The sequence below is a fragment of the Manis pentadactyla genome, chromosome 5 (genome assembly GCF_030020395.1).
Source record: "Manis pentadactyla isolate mManPen7 chromosome 5, mManPen7.hap1, whole genome shotgun sequence".
Classification (NCBI taxonomy): domain Eukaryota; kingdom Metazoa; phylum Chordata; class Mammalia; order Pholidota; family Manidae; genus Manis; species Manis pentadactyla.
This window is the reverse complement of record NC_080023.1, coordinates 153,289,917-153,317,813: the sequence shown is the minus strand read 5'-3', so window position 1 is coordinate 153,317,813 and position 27,897 is coordinate 153,289,917. Positions and strand designations below refer to the sequence as shown.

The 27,897-nt window shown below is 44.8% G+C and overlaps 1 protein-coding gene across 5 annotated transcripts; it reads right to left on the bottom strand.

Moving 5' to 3' along the window:
• Positions 1-143: 143 nt before the first annotated feature.
• Positions 144-27,887, bottom strand: POFUT1 (protein O-fucosyltransferase 1). 5 transcript variants are annotated; one of them, XM_036924725.2, is made up of 8 exons: positions 27,647-27,885; positions 25,889-26,010; positions 19,317-19,499; positions 18,062-18,174; positions 11,246-11,438; positions 9,542-9,784; positions 3,796-6,730; positions 144-3,635 (listed from the first exon to the last, which is right to left on the bottom strand). In XM_036924725.2, exons 1-7 carry the CDS (start codon positions 27,774-27,776, stop codon positions 6,542-6,544), a joined length of 1,173 nt encoding a protein of 390 aa, XP_036780620.2. In that variant the 5' UTR covers positions 27,777-27,885; the 3' UTR covers positions 144-3,635; positions 3,796-6,541. The 5 variants fall into 5 exon arrangements, with proteins under 5 accessions (XP_036780620.2, XP_057358866.1, XP_036780621.2 ...); XM_036924726.2 differs by lacking the exons at positions 144-3,635; positions 3,796-6,730 and having other exon boundaries at positions 9,724-9,843; positions 27,647-27,887; XM_057502882.1 differs by lacking the exons at positions 144-3,635; positions 3,796-6,730; positions 9,542-9,784 and adding an exon at positions 17,057-17,101 and having other exon boundaries at positions 11,330-11,438; positions 27,647-27,886.
• Between the last annotated feature and the right edge of the window lie 10 nt (positions 27,888-27,897).

Below are 27,897 nucleotides of genomic sequence, written 5' to 3'. Positions count from 1 at the left end.
ACAGGCCATGTATATTATGGAGTATGATGAGCTGAGTGAAAAGAATGAAAAAGACTTGCAAATCTAATATCCAAAAAACTCTAAGGTATGTGATTTGAAAAAAAGCCAGAGCCAGACAGTACGGTTTTGTGTTTTGTTTCTTAAAAGCATATATAGATGTATATGTGTCTAGAGATGGCATGAAAGTTTCTGGAAGGCTTCCAAGAGCCTGTTAGCAGTGTTTTCCCTCTGGAGAGGGTTCTGGGCTGGGGGGAACACTTATTTTTCACTATACAGTTATATTCTGTGCTTTCTGAATTTTTTACCTTGAGCATGAATTTATTTTCAATAAAAATGTTAGAGAATTTGCACAACCGGAGCTCTACTTTTTAGTGCTGCTCTCAAGGGGCACCATGGGGGCCTCCTCAGCCAGTTAGCTCAGATGGTCCCTTAGTCAGCTCTGAAAAGACCCTCCCATCCTCACCCTATTTGCTTGCCCTTGACCCAGAGTAAGCCCCAATTAAGATCTGATCGAATACCCTAGGTTTAAAAGCCTCCTCTGGTCCCCCAAGGGAAGGAGCCAAACCTTAGCTTGATGTTCCAGGCCCTCTACATGCTGCTTAAACCTTCCTATGTTGCCACGTCTCTGGTCTCCACCTCCCAAGATCCACTCATGGCACTGCTCACTGCTCCCCACAAACTTAGCTATTTTTCTGGTTTTCACTTAATAGTCTTTCCCTCAGTCATTTTAAACCCATAGTAATATTTACCACCTTAACACCCAGTTCTGATAGTCACTTCCCTTGCACCATAGCCTTCACCTGCTCCCCACTGTTGCTAGGAATACAAACTCTTACTCTGGCATTTGAAGAACCACCCCCTGCCATGCTCTGACACCAGTGAACTTTCTAAACACTTCCTCCAGTCTGGCGAAACTAGACAAATTATGGGCCCTTATTTTCCTTTGTTCATGTGGTTTCCTCCATCCAGAATTCGTTTACTCTTTCCCCATGTGTTTCTGCTGAAATCATACTCATCATTCAACTCAACTCCAACCTTTTCCATGAATCTTCTGCAATGTCAGAAGTATTTCAACTTCCCACACACTTTCTCTGCATATTCATTCATTCAACCTATATGCAAGAGGCTCTCTTATAAGCCATGCATTGGGTCAGGAGTTGGTGCAGGGAGATACACCAGTATGGTCCCTGTTCTTGGGGAAGCTTTGGTGTACCTGGGGAAACCAAGAAGCAAATGCCCTTGGTAAGTGACCTGAGAGGCAACATAGCACAAGGCTTAAGGGCACTGACTCTTAGAGCTCCAGGGTTCAAGTCCCAGTTCGGCCACTGACAAGCTGTGACCTTGAGCTAGTTTCTTCACCTCTGTGCATCAGTGCCCTTACCTGTAAAATGGAGATAATAAGAGGACCAACCTCATAGGGTTGAACTAGATGAGTTAGCTTATGTAAAGTACTTAAAACACAGCCTGGCACATGGTAAACAATACATGTTGGTTATTACTACAATTTCAAGGTGATATGGGAGCCCCATCGGTCTTGTTATGAGGGTCTCCAGGGTCTGGCATAAAGATGAACCTGAGTGAGGGTCTCCAAAACTACCTAATTCATAGCACATCATTTACTTGATATTTTTCTTTAAATCAACTCACATTTTGTACTTAAATACATTTCTGAAAAGGCAACTTTAAACCACATCTTTAAATGAAAAAATGCAAATACAAAGTATCCCCCAAATAGATATAATGCAAGCAAACCAGTGTCTCTAAATTCTAGCTAGGTAATGTCTGACTCTGAGGTCTGCTGTTGCCAGGCAGATTATTAGCAAGAGGCAGAGGAGGGAATGACATGCTGGCACCAGACTGAGACTTTCTCTTTGGCACTGTTAGCAGGACTGAGAAAACACTGAGAAGATAATTCTCTCCTGCTAGTGCCCTGTGCCTCCCAAGCCATCTTGTACTCTATTAGAAAGGGGAACAATCACCCACGCTTGAGAGAATGGTCAAATGATGTATGTAGTGCCAAACTTTTTTTAGAGGTAGATTTTCAGAGGGATGAGGTATCCTCCTAGGCTCCTTCCTCTGCCACCCTTGGTGGGCGTTGTTCCCCACTTCTGCTGAGTCACTGTACGTGGGGAAGGAGGTAGTTTCTGAGAAATGCTTTTTGTTCCTTCCCTTCCCACTGTTTACCTGGCTGGGCTTGGCGTCCTGGGCTGATGATCAATAAAGGATTAGCTGTAAAAACAAACCAAGCCTGCTTGCCCTTGAATAATGTTATTTCAAGGGAAACGTCCCAACCCTGAAATAAGCCAGGTTTCAAGTAAGAATCTGAATTAATTCTGACATCAGAACGCAGAGCGTAGGATTTGCCTTCAGGCTATGGGCTTTTTTTCTGTCAATTCCACTAGAGACAGAAAACTGAAGAGGGGAAGGGATCTTTATTTCCGGACCAGGCAAAACTTGTTATTATTCACTAAGCTTTTTTGAATTGAACCAAACAAGGAAATGAGAGCTCTACTCTTCCTTCCTCCCTCTATCCCTTCTTTCCTTAAAACTCCATTCCTCTTGACTCCCTTCCAGATTTCTGAGGATCTGTAACATATCAGGACAGCGTTTCCCAGCTTTGGTTCCCTTGAACACCAGCTTCTGCATTTCTACCTCTACAGGTAGTTACTTAATTTTTTTAATGTAATTCTCATTGTTTTATTTATATAAAAATTGGCCCCATCCTAAAACAGTGAAATCCATCAAATTCAAGGGTTTTACTATCTAGTTATATATTTCCCTGAGCATAGTGAGACAAGTAAGTAATGTCACAACATAGACTGAGCACTCCCAGGCTCCTAAAGCCTCTCCAGTGACCACACTTTGTGGAACCTTCTGTGCTGCACAGGGAGGAGCCAGCAGAGAAGGCCCTGCGCTAGCGCTTGCTGGCTGACCACGGTGTGCCATCCCCACATCCTTTCCACCAGTGTTGCTCAACCTTTAACTCCTGGAGAGCATGTTGGAACATTCCTGGGCAGCATCCCCAGGGACTCTGATGTGGTGGGTCTGGGGTGGGCCTGGGAGTCTGCATTTCTAACAGGCTGCCCCATGTGATGTTGATGCTGCTGGTCTGAGGAGCACAGTTTAAGTAGTTCTCTGGCCACAGGACATCAAAATCACTTGTAGGTGCTTCTTAACGTGCAGATTCCTGGGCCCTACCCACCAGATACCTCAGGCCTGGATCAGTCCCCAGAATCTGCCTTGTCAGCCAGCGCTCCACAGACTGGAGACCACCTTCTGAGTCACCATTCATACCCCGAACTCAGAGGGAGGTGACCCACCTTTAAGTTCACTCTGCAAGTCAGGGACAACTCCTTCTCTCTGTTGATTGGGCCCTAAAGCTTAGAGCATTGTGGATTTTCCTTCTACTCCCCATTCAGTGTCTCTTCCTTTCCAACATACCCAGATTTTCTTTAAAAGACTCCAGCACATGGACTTGGGGTGATTAAAGATTGTTGAAACTGGGAGTTCATTTTATTATTCTCATATATGTATATTTGAGATGTCCCATAATACAAGCTTTAATTTGTAAGTATTTGACCTAAAATCCATTTCTAGGAATATACTTTAATGAAAATTTTAGATATAAGAAAAACCTTCCAAATAAAACTGTTTTTCAAATAACAGTGAAAAATTGGGAACATACTAAGTTCTTCTAATAGGACAACAATAAACTACGAGGCACCCCTCAGAGGAATTTTATGTCATTAAAAATGTTTATTCAGGCTATGCACCAACATAAAAAATATGAAATACTGTTGAGTGAAAAACAAGACATCAAATTGTATATACTGCATGATTAAAACTACTCAGACTTCTATCTTTAAAAAAGACTGACATTTAAAAATAATTTTATATATTCAGACTCTGACCACTTCCCACCACCTTCATGCAATGACCTTCCTCTGAGCCCTATCATCTCTTGCCTGCATCTCTGCGCCAGAGATAGTCTGCTTCCACACTTCCTCCCATCACTTCTCCATGTGGCACCCAGAGGGGGGTCCTTCAAAAATGGAAATCAGACCACAAGTTTCCTCTGTTCAGAATCCTACAAAGGTTTCTGACATGTCTCCAAATAAAAGGCAAATCTCAACTTTACCACTGCCCTCCAGGCTGTAGGATGAGTCACCCAATCTTCTCTGTCCCTGCCTCACTCCTGCCACTCCGACCATGCTGGCCTCCTTACTATTCTTCACTCACTTACTCCAGCTTCAGGACCTTTGCACTTGCCACTGCCTCTGCCAGCAACATGCTGCCTCCAGGTATGTGGATGAGGGTGCCCCTCCCTCCCCCACAGCAGCCCTTAGAGGCCTTGCTCCTCCTCTTAAAATGGCACTGTCCGCTCTGGGGCGCTACCCTGTACCTTTTCTTCATAGCACTTAATACCTCCTATGGTATACTTGTTTATTATGACTTACTCTTAAGAGGATGCAAATTCCTTCATAACAAAGAAATTGTGTACGATTCTCTCTGAATACCTAGTATCTAGCACAGAGCCCAGCACATAGTAGGTGATTAATAAATACTGTTGAGTAAAAGAATGTTAAATTAAATAACTACCCAAGAGAACTGTAAGCTTCATGTGGGCCTTCTGTTGCTTGGGTGATCCCCCATCCCCAAAACCTCCTGGTAGGGGCAGACCCACAGCAGGAGCCCAGTGGCACTGAAGTGGCTGATCATTTTCCTACCTGAGGTGCATACATGCATGCGCGTGGGCACACACACGCACACACACACGGCATAAAGTGCATCCTGTGAACTGGTGGCAGCAGGGCACGGCAGGTAACAGTAACGACTCTGCGAGGTCAAATCCTGGCCAACCACCACCAGCTGTGCAGCTTTGAGAAAATTATGAGAATTTCTGAGCATTCATTTTTCCTTGTGCAGAAAAAAAAGGACATTAACAGCTCCTACTTCCCAGGCCTGAGGTGGGGACTAAATGCCCATAAAGCACAGAACAAGCACAGTGCCTGTCACAGAGTGGGTGTGCGACAAGAGGAAGGCAAATTAATCAACAGCCACATACGTGCCTTTGTCTCTTTCAAGTTTACAATGTGCTCTTATACATGCTTTATCTGATCTGAACCTTCCAACAACCCCGACAGTTTTATCACCATTTTATAGGTGAGGAAACTGGGTCAAAGAGAAACAGAGTGCTTGCCTACAGAACATGACTGGATCTGACTACAACTCCAGCACCCTCTTGTCCAGAAACACAAGCTATTATTATTGCTGAGGCTAATCAAGATGAGTTGGATGGCCCTTTAGAGCCCCAGACTCTAAAGCATGTGCCTAGTGTGAGGCTATGAACAGCAAAAGAAATCAGCCAGTAAACCACACCTTCCCAAGGAGGCAGGGGTGCCCAAGATCATGCTTCACCAAATGAAGTTCATGTAACAAGTCTGAACAGATAAACCATCTCTCAGGGTCCCCCAGGATTTAAAACATTTCAGTTTTCCAAAGATGAAACATATTAAAAGCCCTTACTTAGAGCTGGGCAGTAGCTTTGGTGTCTGAGATTCCTGTTGTCCTGCAACTTGCGTGTGTGTGTGTGTGAGAATATGGTCTGATGGCTCTACCTACAGAAGGGAGGCTAGGAGAATGGGCACTGGACACCAAATTAATGGCAAAGTTCTGTAAGTAGGGCCCTTGGCACACAGATCGGAAGGGGAGAGGGCGGCCTTCAGAAGGATGCTACCAGGCTAGCAAGCCCTGGGCCCTAGTGATGTGTCCAGCCCAAGACCGTGATGGAGCCAGATTTGTGGCAGGCCACCATCTACCGAGAGACTCTGGGAGCAATGGTCTGGTTTGATGATGTGTGCTCCTTACCTGGAACGTGCTGTGTGAGCGGCACTTAGCGTCTGCGGAGCATAGCATGGCGTCATGATTCCTAACCTGGATCTGCATGGTGTTGACAATGGAGAAGAGGGCATGGCCTAAGAAGGGGGCTGATGGTGGCTCTGGCCAAGCAGTGGGGATGAGTCTGAGCTTACTTTTAGGGTCATCTGCAAAAGTTCATTACTACCACCCCACCATGGTTTCATCCACATTAAGGTCACTTTAGGTACCTAAGTTAATTAACTTCAATGATTTTTTTTTTAAGAATAAAGGAGAATTCTAGGGTAGTCATGACCTTATATAAAACCATAAAAATCTCTTTCTATATATAAAAAAATCTCTTTGAAGAGAGTTCAACATCCTAGACTGCTCAGAACTGGGCAGACCAAAAGAGAGAGGATGGACTGCTTTGCTGGTGTGAGAAATTCCCAGGAGAAACAGTAGGAAGCACATGAGGAGGGGAGGTGCTCTGGCTTCTAGGATCTTGGAAGTCCTGTGCCTGGGAGATAAGATGTCTTCCTATTCCGTGAAGTTCCTGGTGCTTTTCTCTGTCTCTGCAGGTGAGAAGAGGAGCTTGCACTGTGGGAATCACTCTTGGGAGCCCCTCTGGCTGCCAGGGCTGGCTGGAGGGACCAGCCCAGACTGGTGATGTGCTCCAGCCAGATCAGAACTCATCCCGCAGCTGAGGGGGTCTGTCCATGCCAAAGAAAGAGGACAGCCTCCCCTGGACGTCCCGTTCCCGCTTGACAAAGGCAGTGAAGGAGGAGACACAGTTGCCAATAAAATGGTCGGCCTGGCCGAGGATATACAGGTCGATCTGGGCTACCTCAGGCTTCAGGCTCACCACCTTTACCTGCAGGAAGAAGGGCAGAGCGTTTTACCCAGGGTGGCTGCAGGCCAAGATGCCTGGGTCTGCCAAGGCCTGCAGCCATACCCCAGCCTTCTTCCCCTGAGTTGAAGTTACAGACACAAAAGGAGGTGCAGAGAGGATTAAGATGTGGGGTCAGATGGCTGACAGAAGTGCCCATCCCCCCCACCAACAGCACCTCTTCCCCTCTAGCCTCAGCTCCAAAAACACCACTCATTCATACTCTATGCTTTTGCCTGGAATGCCCTTTCCCAACTAATCCTGACTATACTTCCAAGGCTCAGCTCAGTTCACCTATCTCATGAAGCCCTAGACTGCCAGGCTTGGCTTCTGCCAGCAAACCATGGTCCGACCTAATAGTGCTCTACCTACCCAGCTCTGCTGTCTGGATGCCTCTGAGTCCCAAAGTCCTGCCCAATTTATCCCTGAGATATTCCCCAAAGGTGAACCCTTCTCTGGATGGAATACCATTCCCTGGGCCCAGCCACCATGATCTCGTGCCTTTTCACCAGTACCCTGGCTTTCTCTCTTCCTTGTCTGCTCATCACAGAGCAGCTGGAAAAAACTTTTTGAAGTACCCCTACCCCTGTTCTTTCCCCCACCCCAAGATGAATACCCTTAAATGGTGTCCTATTGTTCTTCATATAAAGGTGACAAATCCTAAATGTGGCAAACAGAGCCCTTGTTCAGGCTGCCTCTCCACCTCCTTTCACATCTCCCACCTTCATCCCAGAGCTCCAGCCACTACCCACCAGGCTCCCTCCTGTCCCAGGATCTTTGCATACACTCTTCCCTCTTTGGGGTGCTCCTCTCTGCCTTGTTAGCTCCTACTTAACCTTCATTCTGCAGCTCAAGTCTCAGCTCCTTGGGAAGTCCTCTCTGGCCTCCCCAGTCTAGGCCAGGGTCCTCTGTTCTACATACACCCTCACAGAACCACGTTCTTTTACGTCAGAGCATGTGTTTCAGTTTGTAGTTTTCACTCCTTTTTCTCTGATTAATGTCTGTCTCCTGTACCTGATGAAACTGGGTTTCAGTCTTGTCACTGCTGGCTGGGAATCATCTCAAGAAACATCTTGTTGACTGGACAAGTGAATGAATGAGTCCCCTTCCCCACAACCAAGCTCCTGGACCTCTCTTGTGGTATATATTCTCTGCAAAGTCTCTTTTCCTGAGTCTAGCCTGTGAGCCCTGAAGGGCTGAACCACATCTTATTTATCCGTATTCCCAGCTCAGCACTGGCCTAGCCTAATGGAGGAGCAAGGCTTAGTTCAGGAGGAAGGGTGGGCTCTGAGCCCATGGAGAAGGCGGCTGAGGAGTGGGGAAAGGCCAGAAGATTGGCACAGGAACAGGATATAGAAAATGGCAAGAGATTCAAGGTGTAACAAATATATCAACTCTTAAAACTCACAAAAAAACTCCCTGGGACTCTCCAAATGCTTCAACTTAGTACAGAGGTTGGGGGTGTGGGCAGAGCAGGGGCTGAAAGTGCTTTGCTGTCACACAGAGACTTCTGATGTAACAAAAATCATCATCTTGCTATGTGGATGGGAGCAAAAAAACTACTAGTTTAATCATGGCCAAAATCCCCCAAACAACTCCACCCACACACTGAAATTTACCAGCTCTGTGTCATGCCCACTATAATTAGCTGAGACCTCTTGGGGAAAGTGTCCTTTCCTGGGACTTTGGTTTCCTCAACTACACAACACAAGGGTTGGATTGGAGGCAACCTGAGGTCCCGCAGCTCTGACCATCTTCTATAGCGTGGGTGGGTGGGAGAACAGAATGCACTGCTTCAGCTGCTTCTCTACTAGTCCGGCCTTCCAGCCTGCATCTTGGGTAAAAGAGGGAAAGGGAGCCCCTCGACATCAAGTCAAGGGCACCCAGTGCTAGAAGGCAGTTGTCCACTTTTAGAGATCTGCACAGCATTTAGGGCTTTCATTCATTCAACAGTCTTAGTGAATGCTTATTACTAATTCAGTCACTTTAACAATAACACTTACTACCTACTCTTCACTGACATGGTATCAAGAGCTTCCTACTGTTTATTCACATACTGAATACCTACTATTCACCATTTCCTTAAGCATTTACTAAGCACAGAAGATCTTTCCTTTTATTCATCAAGTACTTGTACTATCAATGACAGCTCATTTTATTGTGTTTTTGTACCAGAAGTGTTTTAATTTCTCCATGTTTGATTTTCACACTCACCTTATGAGCTAGGTACTACTGAGTCCCATTTTACAGACAAGAAAGCATAGAGAGGTAAAGTAACCTATGCAAGGCTGCACAGTGAATAGACCCCACCTCCTCTGGCTCCAGAGTCCATGCTCTTAATCCCTCTGCTACACCAGATGTCTGCCAAAGGCCCACTCTTTACACCTTATTCAACAAACATTTACCGAATGTCTATACATGTGAGGCACTGTCCTAGGCACTGGTGATGGCAAGGCTGAGTCTCAGCCCTTGGGAAGGTCAGAGCACCAGACTAGATGCTGAGGAATAGAACAGTGAGGCAACTTTGGACCCTGCCTTCAAGAAGCCACAGCTCCTGGGAAGAAGACAGATGTGTTGTGATAAATGCACACGTTATCAAAGTGGAGTGAGAACTGGAGAGACTGCAGAGGTGTGTGAATGGGAGTTTGGAGGAAGGGTACAAACTGGAGACAAACTGGATGTCTGAGCCAATGCCCAGTGGCAGGAGGACATGAAGCACACAGTGGGATTGGTGGGACCACCCTGGAGCTTTCTTTGACTCCCTTCCCACAGCACTGCCCCCCAGCCGCTGCATACCTTCCCTTTGAAGAGCTCTTGGATCTCTGGCTCGTAACTCTCAGAGTCTGTGGCAATGTAGATGGACTGCGCATTCAGCGCTTCCACCCAGAGCTTCACGGCCCTCCTGATTTCCTTCAGGTCAGGGAGGCACATGGTCATGGTGAGAGTGGCTGCTGTGCTGCGGCTGTAGCCCACACACTGCGGAGAGGCCATGAAGTGGGAGCCCGCGGTCCCATCCTTCAGCATGGCGCAGGCATTCTTCTGCGGGTGGGGGCACAGCGTTACAGACAGCAACTGGCCCAGAACCCCTGAAGCAAGGGCTGGTGAGTAGAAAAAGAGGCTATACAACAGGAGTTCTACTGTGTTTTTAAAAAAGAGGGAAATGCACACAACAGTAACAGCAGTCATTTTGGGGTAGTGGGATGTTGGCTTTTGCTAAATGTTTTTTCTTGGCCTTACTGCATTATCTGGGTCCTCCAGTAGAATTCTGAACTGTGGTGGTGATAACTGGCAGCCTTATCTGATTCCTGACTTTAGTGGGAACACTCCTGATAGCTCTCACAAAGTGCATGTGTGCTGTGGCTTTCAAAGAGATAGCCTTTATCAAGTTAAGGTGGATCCCTTCAATCCCCAGTTGGTGAAAAGTGGTAGGGTTTGTCTTTTTGTTTTTTTAATCATGAATGAGTATTGACTTTTATCAAATGCTTTCTTGGCCTCTGCTAAGATGATTATATGATTTTTCTTCTTTGGATGTTAATATAGTGAATTTGGTTGCATTCCTGGGATAAGTTTTACTTGCTGTGTTGTATGTTCTTTAATATATTATTGGATTTTACTTGCTAATATTTTACCTAGGATCTGTGCATCTATGTGAGAATGGGCTATACTTTCCTGAGTTGATCTTATCTGAGTTTGGTATTAGTGTTACAGAAGTTCTACAAAAAAATGACATCTTATTTTTTGTGTGTTCTAAATGCATAGATGGGAGCTATCTGTTTCTTGAAGGTTAGGCTGAAACCACTTATCAAATATTCTGGGCCTGGCTTCTTTCCTTTGTGAAAAAGGGGCAGGATGGGAGTCTAGTGTAAATGTGTGATTACTTCCTTAATTGATTCTGAATGAATTTTCACTTAATTTCTATACTTGTCAATACTTTCCAAGTCTTCAACAATGAACACTTCTGACATACTTATATTCATACATCTATAATTTCTTACATAAATTAAGGAGACTGTATACATTGCTTCTGTTATTTTCACACAGAAGATAATCTGATGGGGTTTCTGCACATTTAAGCAGCCTCCACATTTGGAGGATGACATCTTCAATTTCTTGGGAATCCCACCCAATCTCCAGAGCTTGTTTTTCAACAAGAAGTCTACTGGCTAAACACTGAGCTGAGACAGAGGACTCCTGGGGTGTGGTTCTCTCTCTGGGTTGCTGCCTGACCTGGAATCTAGCTTGATATCTCAGTTTATCCATTTGAAAATTAGGATAAAAATGGCAATTTTTAAAATAAGAGCTGGCAAGCAAGCATGCAGGGGCACACTGCTGATGTGTCTATGGGGGGCTCATGGCACCCAGTCCCATGGACTTGGCTGACTGAGACCCCTCTGCCCTGGCTGGGACTTGGGGCAGTGGGTTCAGTGTTCAGCCCCCCATAGGCATGGGTCCTGTTCAGGGACATGTCCAAGCCAGCCAGGAGGGGAAGAGGTAGGTTACCCAGTCAGAGCCAATGCGCAGGTGAATGCCCACGTAGGGCCGGATGAGGTGGGCGCGGATGTGGGCCTCTCCAGTCCTCACCATCTCGTCGGACCATACCATATACTTCTGGAGTGGCCTATGCTCCTCCAGGACAGGGAACTGGGCAGGAGCCCCTGGCAGGGCGAGCACTGGATGTTCCTTTGGAGAAAATCTAGACATAGAGACGGCACGAGGGGAAGTCAGACAGAGGACACACAGACAGCCTGGTTGCCACCCCCACAGGAAAAAGGATGGCATTGCACCGTGCCCCAGGGACCCTGCGGAGGGGCCCCTGTAACATGTAAGAAGCTCAAGCGTCTGTGAAACCCCAACGGGCTGATAAGAAACCTTGGCAGTGGCAACAGGCACAATATGCAATACTGTCCCGCCACACGGAATTTATAACCCTCTTTGCTTGCTTAACAATTAAAAATTTACAGTAGAGCATTCCAACCTTTTGTATGTCATGCTGGCTTCCAATCTGTGGTGTGGTAATTCACTCCAGGGTTGGGTGTCTGGACGGAGCCTGTGCCCTTTTATCCACACGGCAAGATTGGGACATGCAGCTGCTTACAGAGGGCAATGGACAGGTCACACTCACAGGGGATGTGTACACTGGATGAGATCATGTGACACATATTTATTGATTGCCTACTTATGCTAGGGTCTAGGAACATGAGGGAGGCATGGTCTCTGCCCTCATGGAGAGCACCAGAGGTCTGCAGGTGCCCCCATCATACCCTCCTGAAGTCTCTTCTTCCCCCTTGTACACTCTGCGTCTTGTAATTATTCCACCCCATCTTTGCTGCTGGACACAGGCTTCTAAAGGCAGTGCCTCCATGTCCTAGAACAGTGTCTGACACACATAAGAGCTCAGTAAATATCTGTGGGCTGAAGGAGTGGGGAGCAAACCTGTGTCCGCTCAGCAGCTGTACTCCAGTCTAGCCAGCTACATGAGACACCCTGCGGGTCCACAAACTACAGTGCACTTTCACCCCAGGTCTCTGCACACTTCTTTCCTCTACCTGGAAAGACTTCGCTCTGCCAGCAAAGATCCTTTTTTTAAAATTATGAAATAGGCACAGCCAGCCACTCTGGAAAACAGTTTGGCTGTTTCTTATAAAGCTAGACATGCAATTACCATATGACTCAACAGTTGAACTCTTGGGCATTTATCCCAGACAAAGGAAAACCTATATCCATGCACAAACCAGTACACGAATGCTTACAGCAGCTTTACTCCTAATAGACAAAAACCGAAACAACTCCAATGTCACTCAAGAAGTGAATGGTTAAACTGCAGTGCAGCCATACCATGGAATGCTATTGTTGTAACAGGAATGAACCTCTGATACAAGCAAAACTTGGGGATGGATCTCAAGGGAGTTACGCTACGTGAAAAAAGCCAACCCCAAAAGGCTACATACTGTGTGATTCCAATTATATAATATTTTTGAAATGACAAAATGGAGAAGAGATTAGTGGCTGCAGGGACTAGAAACTGTGTGTGTGTGTGTGTGTGTGTGTGTGTGTGTGTGTTTAGGGAGGGGTGTGTGGTTCTAAACTTGGTTACACGAGCATACTTGTGAAGTTAGGACTGCTCAGTATCTTGACTGTGGTGGTGGGTACATAAACCTACATACATGATAAAACTGAACAGAACTAAATATACACATGCAGAAGTGAGAACAAGTAAGACTGAGGAAATCTGCGTATGATGGGTGGATTGTGTGTGAATGTCAACATTCTGGTTGTGATAGTATACTATAGTTTTGCAAAATGTTGACCATTGGGGGAAACTGGGTAAAGGGTACATGGGATCTCTCTGTACTATTTCTTACAACTGCATGTGCATCTACAATTACCCTAATAAAAATTCCAATAAAAAATTATTAAATATTTCAAAGCATGCAGGAAAATTAAGAATTTAACAATCAATATACTTGTGACCCAGATTACCAGGTATTAAGACTTTCTTTGTTTTGGATTTTAAAAAATACACATCTAAATAAAAATGCTATGCTATCATTTCTTTCCCTCCTTTTCTTCCCCTTCCCAGGAGATACTATGGTTTAATACAGGATTACATGTTTACTATATATATATAAAGGTATTATTCTGTGTGTGTTTATGGTAAAAGCATGGGCTATTGAGCCAGATGGCCTTGTTTTAATTCTGACTATGCCACTTACTAACTTGGGCAAGTGACTTAAACATTCTGTGCCTCAGTTTCCTTATCTGTGTAATAGAGCTGATAATAGTCCCTACCTCAGAGGGCTGTTGAGAAAAGTAAATGGATTTCTACAAGCAAAGCATTTAGAACAGTGCTTGACATATAGAAAGCTCTTAGAAAATTCTACCACCATCACCATCAGTGTTTGCATGTAACCTATTTCAACTTTTAAAAAATTTAACTTTATGTTTTAGATATTTGGCCATGTTGATTGTGTTAGTGTCTCTTGAAGTTTTCCATTTTGCATGAATAAACCGCAAATAACCTCTCTAGTGACCTCCTGCTGCACAGCGAGGTTGTTCCAATCTTTGATTCATACAACAGTGCTATAATGGACATGCCACTTTCTTCACACCCAACCCAAATACCTTACTCTGAAAACACCTTCCAAACCGCCAAGACCAGTCACCACTCCAAGCCTCAGCTACTAGGGAGTGGCTTCCTGCTTCCCTACTTCTCCTTTGCTGCCTTCTGCACACTAATGTGCTCAAAAGCCATCTTCCCTGCTAGACCACCAAGCTGTGAGGGCAGTGGCTTCATGATTCCTATACTCACTCGTCCAGGGCCCGTGCCAAGGAAGCACCTCTATATACAACATTCATCTTGTCAGACTTCAGTACATAGATATCAACCATTCATTGAGCCTTATTATGTGGCAGGCCATGTTCAAGTTGCTTTATGTACATTAACTCATTTGATTCTCATGACAGCCCTGAGAGGTAAGTACTATCATTATTCTCACTTTACAGGTGAGGAAACTGAGACACAGAATGGTTAAGTAATTTACCCATAATCACACAGCTAGAAATTGGTGGAGCTGGGATTTGAATCCAGGCAGTCTACTCCAGAACTATATCCTTAACTACTACACTTCACTGCCATCTCCCCCACTCCTGTCAGGGAGTACCTCAAAAGCTGAGTCTGTTGCTTATTTTTCTGATCTTCAGCCCCTAGCACACAATATGTACAATAAATATTTTTAGAATAAATGAATAAATGAGAATGATTCAGGGATCTCCCTAGAAAGACTAGATTAGGTGGTCAGGGTAAGAGGAGAAAGAAGTGAATATTAACTGAGCACCTATTATTGGCCAGACCCCCAGGTAAGCTCTTTTCAGATGTTACCCCAGAGGATTTCAAAAGGAAAGCAAGAGTTTGTGATCTCCCAGGGAAATGGAACATGAGGATAAAATCAGGACCTGTGCCCTCTCTGAACTCTTAGATAGAACCTACAGCTGGCCCTTGATGACCTCTGAATCTGGGATGTCTAATGCCTCCACCCAGATCTGGTTGGCACACAGCTTTCCCCCTGAGACATGAGCTCTGATCTGACAAGCAGCAAGAGGCCAAGGCTGATGTGCTCATTGCTCCCAATGAGGGAAGGGAGTGTTTTCTGGAAAGAAAGGGGGAATTAAGGGTCTTGTTTGGAAAAATGTTTGAGCAGCTCTATCTGCCCCTGACTGCCATAAGTGGTCACTGTCCAGCTGACAAAGTTGCTTTCTCCTGCTACTGGGTACAGTGAACCTCTGGGGTTCCTCACCACACCTACTCTACTGACATCCCACACAAAGCTGGGGTTTCTCTGTGCACAGCATCCACTTATGTGCTGAGTACATCTGTGGGACAGTGGCTGACCACCCGGCTGAGAGCAGAGGACAAAGGGACATGAACAAGGTGGAGCCTCGCTCTTGATGTCCTTGTCATAAAGAAATACCTTTCCCTCCAGCTCTTTGCATGGCTGGCTCCTTTTCATCCTTCAGGTCTCTTACAGACTGTGCCCCTCACTACAAATTCATAGTTGAAGTCCCAGTTCCCAATGTGATAGTATTAGGAAGTGGGGACTTTCGGGAGGTGACTGATGAGGTCAAGGGGGTGGGACCCGTACAATGGGATTAGTGCCATTATAAGAGACCAGAGAGCTTGTTTGGTCTCCAACACGTGAGGATACAGCAAGAAGGCAGCAAGCCAAAAGGCTCACCAGAACCCAACCAAGGCTCTCTCCAGAACCTGGCCAGGCTGGCACCCTGATCTCCAACTTCCCAGCTTCCAGAACTGTGAGAAATAAATGTCTGTTGTATAAGCCCCAAGTCTGTGGTATTTTGTTTTCACAGCCCAAGCTGACTGAGACAAGGGCTCAGCTGTGCCAATCACACATCACCCGTTTATGCCCTTCATAGCACTATGTCTTCTGTGACTATCTTAGGTAAAAGTTTATTCACTGCCTCCCTCACTAGACTCAGTTCCATCAAGGCAGGAGTCTTATCTGCCTTATTCTTAGTTGTATCCCCAGCATCCAGACCAGTACTTGACACTCAGTCAGTGCTTCTTAAATATGTGTGGAAGGAAGGGAGAAAGGAGTGAAGGCAGGCAGCTGCCCGGGTAGCCCTCTCAAACTGCCTCCAGGGAGCTCATCTTCCCTACGAGTCTTCCTGTTTCAAAGATGTGGCTGGAAGGCACAGTCTTCCCCAGACCCCCACACAGTTCCTACAACTCAATGAACTCAAACAAAACTATGGGGCAATGAACAAATGTTCCAGCAACATTCTTCAACTGATGCACCCATGCAACAGTGTCCTTCTCTTCCAACCAGGATTGTGTGCTTTTTCTGGCTTTCTGGAATTTACTTTTGGAGCTGCTTTTAGAGCTGGTGCCTTTTTTTTCCTGGCATTTTTGTTAACAGGGGCAAATCTCTAATCTTCTGAGGGCAGGTCTGCCTTCTGGTAACAGCGCCACGTCATTCAGAGCTGAATAGGAGAAATTAGTATGTCATCAAATAGGAATGCCCTATCTGGAATCAGCCATGAACTAGCTCTGAAGGTAAGTCCCAAACAGGAATTGGCAGCTTTTAAAGGCATAGCTGTTTTTTCCACAGTGATTAAGAATGCGTGCTCTGGCAGACTCCAAGAAGGGACAAGCGGTTACCAAAGGGGAGGGGTGGGGGAGGGCAGGTGGGGATTGAGGGGTATCATGACTAGTGCACATGGTGTGTGTGGGATCACGGGGAAGACAGTGTAGCACAGAGAAGACAAGTAGGGACTCTGTGGCATCTTAATACACCGATGAACAGTGACTGCAATGGGGTGTGAGGGGGACTTGATAATACAGGTGAATGTAGCAACCACATTGTTTTTCCTGTAAAATCTTCATAAGAGTGTGTATCAATGATACCTTAATAAAATAAAATTAAAAAAAGAATGGGTGCTCTGGAGTCAGAATGCCTGGGTTCCAATCCCAGCTCTGTTACTTCAAATTGTGTGACCTTGGACAAATGATGTCACTCCTCTACTTCATATCCTTATGTGTAAAGCACAGATGACAGTAACACCCATCCTACAGATTTGTGGAAGGATTAAATGAATTATTACCTTAAAACACTTAGGTAGGGAAATGAACTTAGAATAGTGTCTGGCACACAGCAGGCACTAAATAAATAAAATTGACATCAATAAAAAAGCTCTTGTTATCTATTGAAGACTTACATACAGACCCCAGCTGCTCTCTAAAAGCTGCATTACCTTGAGCAAATGATTAAACCTCACTGAGCTCAGCTTCCTTACTGGTCACATGGAAGTTGATACACACTTCATGAAATTTCACAAAGGCTGAAATAAAATAAAGCATGAGAATAATAGTAACAGCTAACATTGGTTGGTCCACTACCACGTGCCATGCGCTTTATACACTAGGAGGCAGACACCGTGGTGCTCCTTCCATTAAACCAAGGAGGAAATTCAGGCCAGATGGCTTGATGGGCTTGCTCAGGGTCACCTGAGAAAGAGGCAGGACTGGATCAGAGCTCAGTTCTGTCTTATCCTGAGCCTGTGCTCCTTTCTCTATATCACATCCTAGACCTACTAAATACCAAGTGCTGCAACCAAGTATGAAGTCATAAATTCCTCATACCTCCTATCTCCTAGTCTGAATTCTAAGCCCACACTCTTACTTGCCATGCTATAGCATTAACTGTGTTACACTGTTACAACTAGACTGTAGCTCTCTGAAGGCTGGGGCTGGGTCTTCCTGACCTTTATACATCTCCTCTGGCCTCTGAGTACTGGTCTCATACATGACAGATGCTCTATAAATATTTCACAGCCTGTGCCTATGCCCTGCTAACCTATTTTTTTTTAATAGGGCCTACTGGAGTGCAATTAATAAAGCGCATACAATCATTAGCAGGATGACATCATTTCTTAGTCTCCACCTGAAGCTGTTCTCTAGAAGCTGCTTCTAATTTTCACCTTGTGAAGAGGAAGGTATGAGGGGAGTGATTCTCACGCCTAGAGGAGGAAATTGAGACTCATGTGACTGTACAATATTCTTTTTATGACATCTTTTATCGGCTGATAAACTCTTGCTCAACCTCATGGCAGGTCAATGTCCCATCATGTCAGGCCATGAGCTGGGAACAGATCACACAGGATCCCAAGTTCAACAGACAGAACAGCTGCACCTTTGGTCTCATACATCAGGGTGTGGTTGGGGGGAGGGCCAGGAAAGTGCTGAATGCCCATGGGCCCCATGCCCTTCCCCAAACCTAGCAATGCTGCCCCTCCAAGTACCTCTGGATCCATTGGTCTTTGTAGGAGGCGCTGAAGGAAATGCCTGTGAAAAGCTCCGACTTGTTGAAACTCACATGAAACTGATCCCAAAATGGGCCAAAGGGGTTTCCCTCCTGTGGAAAGAGTTGTCAGAGGCTTACTGAGGGGGAGAAAAAGTCATCTGGGGCTGAGATCAATGAACTGTGGGTTGGGAGAGTGTAGGTGATTTGCCTTTGGCTGAAACACCCATCCTGGATGGCCCAGTAGGAATGTCACTGGGCTGGGGGCTAAGGAGATCAGCAGGCCTCCAGTCTGGTTTCCAGTAAACGTTCACCACAGTGTCTGAAGGAGTCTTTCCTGCTGACCCTACAACATTGGTGAGGGTAGGAGAAGGAAGGGGACCTTGGATTCAGCACCGTGGATTAGAGAGAGCTTTGAGAGACTTTCAAGACCAGCTAGCATAATGCCCTTATTTTCAAATCAGGGCCAGACAGGGTAAAACACTTGCCCAAGGTCAAAAAGCAAGTAAAGGCAGTGTTGGAGGTGTTAGCCAGGTCTCCTTCCTCAAATTCATGTCTCCTCCAACCACCCTCCCCAAACTTTTAGTATAAGCACTGAAAGACACACTGGGGATGTCTTATTTCCAAAGTGCCAGAAATATACAAATTTCTTCTGAAAAAATACAACAGCTTCTCATTTACCTGCTGAGAGGCAGGGAAATATGCAAGTTAAAGAGGGTGGACTATGGAGCCAAATTACATATGGTTGAATCCCAGTGTGCCACTTGTTTGCTCTGTGATCTTGGGCAGAATACTGAACCTCTCTGTCATACTCAGTATCCTCTCTGTAAAATGGGGATATGATATACTTTCCCATGGACCAAATTGAGGATTAAGTGAGTTAGTATGTAAAGCACTTGGTACAGTATCTGGCATGTAGTAAGTGCAAGTGCAATGGAGTATTCATTATTATTATTGACATAACACTTCACAGTTTATAAGTACTCTTATACCTGGACCTCATGACACTTTATGAGCAAGACAGAACAGGGACTGGCATCTTCATTTTGCAGGTAGAAATAAAGGCTCAGAGAAAGCAGAAGTCCTTTGCCCAAAGTGACACAGCTGACAAAACCCAGAGTGGGACTTAAATCTCCATCTTTCTGCTCTAAGTCTTTCTGGTGCCCTCCCTCCCATATTGCCATCACATATTGTCTCAGGGGCCTAGAGGACACAGAAAAGGCAGAAAGGGCCCCCCCCAGATGAACGGGACCCACCTTCATGGGACACGTCTTCTTATCAGGGCTTCGCTGGGCTGCCACCTCAAAGCAGTATGCCACCCGCCTCTCAGGGGGCCAGTAGGTGGGTGCCAGTTTCTCCATGAAGACCTCTAGGCTGATGACTCGATGGTAGGCCCGGAGGGGCTCCAGCTTGAAGTACATCTGGTAGGACACATGAAGCTACAGGAAAAGGAAGAAAAGGAGGGGCAGGGGTTCCTCCTCAGTATCCAAATGGCTGTTTTTGAGACATTTATTAAAATCACACACTCCAAGATCCAGACAGCTCAGAACATAGCAATGAAAAACTTTTGTCAAAAGCCACCAAGTTAGGACAGAGACAGGCTAGGAGAAGACATCTGCAAACTAAAGAACAAACAGTAGTATCCCTTGTGTTAAAAAATGCCTGCTGATCTATAAGGACAAGTGATGTAAGAGAAAATGTGGGCAAAAGATAGGAGTGAACAAATCACAATAAAGGAAATCCTAAGAACCAATACACTCAAAAGATGTGCAAGCTCACTAGTAATTAAGAAAAAGCAAATTACAATTACCATAAGATAGCAGTTCTTACCCATGAGACCAGCAAAAATTAAAAGCTTAACTCTAACTGTTGGAAAGGTGGTGACAAAACAGGAACTGTTGTACATGGCTGGTTGCATGTACATTTTTTAATAACCACTTTGGAATGGAATCTTGCAGCATCTAATACAATTTAAACTCTTCCTTCCACCTCTAGGTATTTGTCTTAGAGAAGTTCTTGCACTTTTCACCAGAAGATGGGAACAAGGATGCTTAATAACACAACAAAATACAGGAAAGAAATTGGAAGGAAGGAGTCACACCAAAGACGTTAAAACCATGACAGCAGTTTCTCTGGGGCTGGGCATTAGTCTCAGGAGCCAAGTGAGCCTTTCCCTTTTAATAACTTTATTTGTAACATTTTACCTCTTTCACTAAAAGAAAGAAAAGACGAAGCAAAGATGAGAAAATGTTAATGATGATCACTGCTAGTGGTGGGTACATGAATAGAGATTATATTAATAATCTCTTATTTTTGGGGGATTTAAAACATTTTCTTAGAACACCATGGAATAAAATTTAGACTTTATCCTACAGGTCAGCATTCCCGAGCGTGGTCCACTAGTTCAGGTGGATAAAGAGTTCTGCAGTAAAAAGGCTCCAGAGTTACATAGACCTGAGAAATGCTGTGTTAAGATGGTTAACTACAGGACTTTGCAGGGCCTTTAATATGCTAATGTACATTTTGACTCTCCAATTTTGCAGGGATCGGGTATTGAGAATATAATTTGCTAAACTAATTTAACCACCACACCCTTCCTCCAAGAGCCACTGGCCTTCTAATGAGGAGACCTTTGGAATCTTAACTACTAGCAACAAGGTCTTGCTGAAGAATTTTAGGCAGAAACAATATGAAATTTGCCTTTTTGAAAGAGCACTCTGGTGTGGAGAATAGAATATACTTATGTTAAGATTAGAGGAGGGAAAGGAATTGGGAGGCTACCGCAACAGTCCTTTTGTTTGACAAAGTATTTATTCACCATGTATTTTTAGCACCTCATGCAAGTCCAAGTGAACACGGAAAGGCATGGACAGGTCAGAATATGTAAAGGAAGGCAAAGGAGCGGGTAAAGGGAGGCATTTAGGAGGATCTCAAGGGTTTCCTGGCTTGGTGTCCAAGGTGAATGGAGGTGACATAAATTAAGGCTGGGAATAGAGGAGGTGACACAGATTTGAGGGAGACAATGCCCAAGTTCTGGCTTTGTGAATCTGAGATACTTATGGGACATCCAAATAGACTCAAGGGTCTAGAAGTCAGAAACACAGGCCTGTGAGGAGAATCTGGCCACTGATAAATTTAGGAGGTATGTGGAGAACAGTGAAAGCCACATGAGTCAGTGTATAGCGATGCAAACAGTGGTAATAATAGCAACTAATATTTACTGTGTGCTGACTTCGCACCACATGCTATACTCATCACATCTCATGAACTTGCTCAACCATTTCCAGTTTACTTATGAAGAAACCCACGTGGAGGGAACGTAGATAACTCATCTGAGGTCATCTACCTAATAAGCAAACAGAAAGCACAGACACACCAACATTTAAACAGTGGGGGGAGAGAGAGGAGCCCCCAGTACAGGGCAAGGAGGAAGATGCTGAGAAGTCGTGCTAAAGCAGGAACAGGCTGTCTTAGAAGCCAGAGGGGTAAAGAATTCAGGAAAGAGAGAGGCTCATGGATCAGGTGCTAACAAGAGGTCAGCTGAGATAAAGACTGAGAAATGACCTCTGGATTTGGCAATTCTGAGGTCCCTTGTGATCTCTGTGATAACAGTCCTAGTGGGGAAAGGGAGGCCAACTGGGGCAGTTGAGTAACCTGTAGAAAGCAAGAAGTGGAGACTCAAAAAGACTTGGCTGGGAAGACAAGGTGAGAGATAGCAAGCTGGCCAGAGGGAGTTGAAAGGGCAGTATCTGACTGTAACTGTGAGTGCAAAAAATCGGAACATCAATGGCTCCAGTTAGTGAGGACTTCCTATATCCTGAGCACTTTACACTGACGAGCGCTGTTGATCCTCAGACAGAGGCATACAACATTCAAGGCATGTCACAGCCATGACCTCATTATGCGAGGTAGCAACAACTATTACCAGACTAAAGAAGAGGAAACTGAGACACAAAAAGGTCAAGTATCCTGCCCAGGCTACACAGCTAGTGAGTGACCCAGCTAGTCAATGATCTCTGGTACTTTGGCTTTTAACCTCTATTTAATCTCTGTTAAAAACCTCTCTAAAAGTGTACACGCATAAACAGAATCAGAAATGAGACAGGAAAAATCACTATGGACACCACAGAAATGCAAAGAATTATTAGAGAACACTATGAAAAATTATATGCTAACAAACTGGATAACCTAGAAGAAATGGACACCTTTCTAGAATAATACAATCTTTAAGACTGACCCAGGAAGAAACAGAAAATCTCAACAGATCAATTACCAGCAATGAAATTGAACTGGTAATCAAAACACTACCTAAGAACAAAACCCCTGGACCAGAAGGTTTCACTGCTGAATTTTATCCAACATTTAGTGAAGACCTAATGCCCATCCTCTTTAAAGTTTTCCAAGAAGTAGAAGAGGAGGGAATACTCCCAAACTCATTCTACGAGGCCAACATCACTCTAATACCAAAACCAGGCAAAGACACCACAAAAAAAGAAAATTACAGACCAATATCCCTCATGAACATAGATGCAAAAATACTCAACAAAATATTAGCAAACTGAATTCAAAAATACACAAAAAAGATCATCCATTGTGATCAAGTAGTATTTATTCCAGGGATGCAAGGATGGTACAACATCTGAAAATCCATCAACATCATCCACCACATCAACAAAAAGAAGGACAAAAATCACATGATCATTTCCATAGACGCTGAAAAAGCATTCGACAAAATTCAACATTCACTCATGATAAAAACTCAACAAAATGGGTATAGAGGGCAAGTACCTCAACATAATAAAGGCCATATATGATAAACCCACAACGAACATCATACTTAACAGCGAGAAGCTGAAAGCTTTTCCTCTAAGATCGGGAACAAGACAGGGATGCCCACTCTCCCCACTGTTATTCAACACAGTACTGGAGGTCCTAGCCACAGCAATTAGACAAAACAAAGAAATACAAGGAATCCAGATTGGTAAAGAAGAAGAAGTCAAACTCTCACTATTTGCAGATGACATGATATTGTACATAAAAACCCTAAAGACTCCACTGCAAAACTACTAGAACTAATAACAGAATTCAGCAAAGTAGCAGGATACAAAATTAACACACACAAATCTGTGGCTTTCCTATACACTAACAATGAACTAATAGAAAATGAAATCAGGAAAACAATTCCATTCACAATTGTATCAAAAAGAATAAAATACCTAGGAATAAACCTAACCAAGGAAGTGAAAGACCTATACCCTGAAAACTACAAGACACTCTTAAGAGAAATTAAAGAGGACACTAACAAATGGAAACTCATCCCATGCTCCTGGCTAGGAAGAATTAATATCGTCAAAATGGCCATCCTGCCCAAAGCAATATACAGATTCAATGCAATCCCTATCAAATTACCAACAGCATTCTTCAACAAACTGGAACAAATAGTTTAAAAATTCATATGGAACCACCTAAGACCCTGAATAGCCAAAGCAATCCTGAGAAGGAAGAATAAAGTGGGGATGATCTTGCTCCCCAACTTCAAGCTCTACTACAAAGCCACAGTAATCAAGACAATTTGGTACTGGCACAAAAACAGAGCCACAGACCAGTGGAACAGAATAGAGACTCCAGACATTAACCCAAACATATATGGTCAATTAATATACGATAAAGGAGCCATGGACATACAATGGGGAAATGACAGCCTCTTCAACAGTTGGTGTTGGCAAAACTGGACAGCCACATGTAAGAGAATGAAACTGGATCATTGCCTAACCCCATACACAAAAATAAATTCGAAATGGATCAAAGACCTGAATGGAAGTCATGAAACCATAAAACTCTTAGAAAAAAACAGGCAAAAATCTCTCAGACATAAACATGAGCGACTTCTTAATGAACATATCTCCCCAGGCATGGGAAACAAAAGCAAAAATGAACAAGTGGGACTATATCAAGCTGAAAAGCTTCTGTACAGCAAAGGACACCATCAATAGAACAAAAAGGTACCCTACAGTATGGGAGAATATATTCATAACTGACAGATCCGATAAAGGGTTGACATCCAAAATATATAAAGAGCTCACGCACTTCAACAAACAAAAAGCAAATAAGCCAATTAAAAAATGGGCAGAGGAGCTGAACAGACAGTTCTCCAAAGAAGAAATTCAGATGGCCAACAGGCACATGAAATGATGCTCCACATTGCGAGTCATCAGAGAAATGCAAATTAAAACCACAATGAAATATCACCTCACACCAGTAAGGATAGCCACCATCCAAAAGACAAACAACAACAATTGTTGGCGAGGTTGTGGAGAAAGGGGAACCCTCATACACTGCTGGTGGGAATGTAAATTAGTTCAACCATTGTGGAAAGCAATATGGAGGTTCCTCAAAAAACTAAAAATAGAAATACCATTTAACCCAGGAATCCCACTCCTAGGAACTTACCCTAAGAATGCAGCAGCCCAGTTTGAAAAGGACAGATGCACCCCTATGTTTATCACAGCACTATTTACAATAGCCAAGAAATGGAAACAACCTAAGTGTCCATCAGTAGATGAATGGATAAAGAAGATGTGGTACATATACACAATGGAATATTATTTAGCATAAGAAGAAAACAAATACTACTATTTGTAACAACATGGATGGAGCTAGAAGGTATTATGCTCAGTGAAATAAACTAGGGGGAGAAAGACAAATACCAAATGATTTCACTCATTTGTGGAGTACAACAATGAAGCAAAACTGAAGGAACAAAACAACAGGAGACTCACAGACTCCAAGAAGGGACTAGCGGTTACCAAAGGGAAGGGGGTGGGGAGGGAGGCAGAAAGGGATTAAGGGTATTATGATTCCTACACATAATGTAGAGGGGTGCACAGGGAAGGCAGTATAGCACAGAGAAGACAAGTAGTGACTCTATAGCATCTTACTATGCTGATGGACAGTGACTGCTATGGAGTGTAGAGGGGGACTTGATAATATGCATGAATGTAATAACCACAATGTTGCTCATGTGAAACCTTCATAACATTGAATATCAATGATATCTTAATAAAAAAAAACCTCTCTAAATACAGACACACAAAGGGAAAAATAAAACCTATGTAGAAAAAAACTGTAAGAATGAAGCAGTGTTTTGTACGTACCAAATATAATTTTTAAAAGTTTATTAAAAACTTTAAAATGAATTTATTAATTCAGTTCCTAGCGTCAGGCCCCTGGAGATACAGTGTGAACAAAGACAGACATAGGACTAGTAGAAGACACAAAGACTAAGGAAGGAACTATAAGATGCTGAGCATCACCATGGTAAGGGAACTCCTTGATGGGGTGAGGCGCAGTGCTGGAGCAGGACTACCTGGGTTTATGGCTTTGAACACGTGTGCTTCAGTTTCTCCTTGAAACCTGATTACAGCACTCATCAGCCTTTGACCACCGGGATACACAGAGGGTGGGACCAACCAGGGCCGGAAATGGGGCTTTAGGAAATAGAGTCAGACAGACATGGGTTTGAATTTCAGCTCTACTATTCCCAAACTGTGTGACCTTGGGCAAGTTACCTAACCTCTCTAAACCTATTTCCTCACAGGGATGTGATCAGGGAGAAAAGAGCTAATCCTCAGAGAGAGCTCAGAACTGCCTGGCAGACAGCAGGCACTGAATAAATGTTAGCCAGTTAACCAGGAAGACCATTCTGGGTAGGAAGTGAGGCAAGCTCAGAGGGGTGGGAGGTAAAGCCCAGGGAAGGACTTGGGGTCAAGCAGAGGTGAACAGGATTTGGGTAGGACGGATATGAGCCAAGGTCAGCAGAGGTACTCACATTGGTGAAGGGAGGCTTGTGATGCTGGTATTCAATCCAAGGGGGTACTGCCAGGGTGCGGTTCAACAGCTTTGCGAATGCCAGGGAGCCCAAGAAGTGATCAGCCTGGTTCCCAAAGCGCCCTGGATGGTACATTGTGGATGAGGTCAGTCCTGGGGCATTGAGGGCATGGGGCATGCAAGGCCCAGAAAAGTTGCAGAGCCAGGGATTCAGACAACCAGGACACCAAGGGGCGCCAGGGGAGCTGGCAGCATCAGATCAAGACTGGACTCCTGGGTCTGACATTCAAGGCCCTTCAAGACCTGCCCCTTCTGCCTCAGCCTCTCCAGGTTCCTTGCTATTTTCCAAACATGCTCCACACTTTCCATCCCCACCCCATGCCTTTGCTCTAGCTGTTCCCTAAGCCAAGAGTGCCCTTCCACATTTATCTCCACTTACCTATGCATGAAAGGACAACTGTGACACCTTATTCATTGGGACCCTTTCACCAATTCCCTGCCATACTCAGTCCCCTTCCTGTCTCCCAGCTTGGATTTGAATTACTTATGATCCTTCACTTTTCCTCAAACACCGTTCCCACTTCCTGGCCTTTGGACAGGCTGTTTCCTCAGCTTATGAAAGCATCAGGGGCAAGGACCCTGTCTGATTCATTTTGTTATCCTCAGCATGGCATTCATTCATTCATCCCACAAATATTATTGAGAGGCTACAATGTGCCAGCTCTCTGCTAGGTGCTAGAATACAGGAATGAGCAAGAAAGACAAGGTTTTGTCCTCGAGGCACTCACAGTCCAGCTAGGGAGACATTAAACATGCAAACATACAGTGACAAATTTTGATAATTTCAAGAATAAAATGAAAAAAGTTTGGTGATGGAGTAAATAGGAGGATATTATTTGGGTTTAGGTCAGTTAAGTCCTTTCTGGTGATCTTTAAGCTGAGACCTGAGGATAAGGAGGAGCCTGTCTGGCAGAAATGAAGAGGAGGGTGTTCCAGGCAAAGGGACTGGCACAGGTAATAATAGCACAGGCTGCAGGATCTGAGTAAGTGTGAGGATTAGAAAAGGGTAAGTTGGCTGCAGCTGGAAGATCTGGGGCAAAGGGAGTGGTGGTGATGATGGGTGGAGTGCCAAATCATCATGGTGTGGATCTGGAGGCTGGAGAATTTCAAGAAGGAATGACTTTTACGATGATGACCCACCACCCCACTTAAACTGCACCCCTCAACCAGCTTTTAGAGTGTCCTTTGTTCTTCTTTATTTTCCCATAGCATTCATCCTCTTCTAAAATAATACGTGATTACTTATTTTTATGTTTATCTTTTATTGCCTGTCTTCTCTAAAATGAAGGTTCTACAAGGGCATAGTTTTGTCTTATCACTGCTGTAACCCCAGAGCACAAAACAGAGCTGGTAAGAGTGGGCGTCCTATCCATACTTGTTGAATGAATGAATGAATTCCCTAGAGCCAGCGTTGGGTCAGTGACATCAAGCTCTGCCTCCCTAACTCCATTTACTGGAGTCTGGGCTGGCTAAGACCCAGCACAAGACATGTAACCTCTCTTGGTCTTAGTTTTCTCATCTGCCAGATGGAAAGTTGGACACAGGACCTGAGGAATTGCGGCAGAGAGGCAAAGGGCAGGCGCTGCCCCTGTGCTGTTCTTTCCCGGATCTGTCAAGGTCTCTGGGCGTCTCAGAAGAGTGGCTTCGCCTCTCTGGGCCTCAGTTTCCCCATTTAAGCAGGGGGCTCGGGAGGCCTTACCCATGCATGGGCAGTAGAGCAGGTAACCGGCCGGGTCCCAGGAACCCGCAGGCAGCCCCGGGAGAGACAGAAGCAGCAGAAGAGACACACGCAGCGGCAGGGACGACCATGCCCACGCGGCGGCGCCCATGACGGCTCCCGAACCTAAGCGCGCCACGGCGAGGAGGTAGGGAGGGAAAAAGGAGCGCGAGCGTCCGCCCCGCTCCCGGCGGTCCCCGCGCGCCGCCCGCGCACCGCCCCGGCCGCTCTAG

What these genes read in the sequence shown, in the direction of transcription:
- POFUT1 (XM_036924725.2), bottom strand. Translation starts at nt 27,776, where the DNA reads ATGGGCGCCGCCGCGTGGGCATGGTCGTCCCTGCCGCTGCGTGTGTCT. An exon ending in AAAGACCAATGGATCCAGAG is followed by an intron (nt 11,439 to 18,061) that starts GTACTTGGAGGG and finishes CTCTATGTCTAG; the next exon opens with ATTTTCTCCAAAGGAACATC. An exon ending in AAGAGCTCTTCAAAGGGAAG is followed by an intron (nt 6,731 to 9,541) that starts GTATGCAGCGGC and finishes TTCTTCCTGCAG; the next exon opens with GTAAAGGTGGTGAGCCTGAA.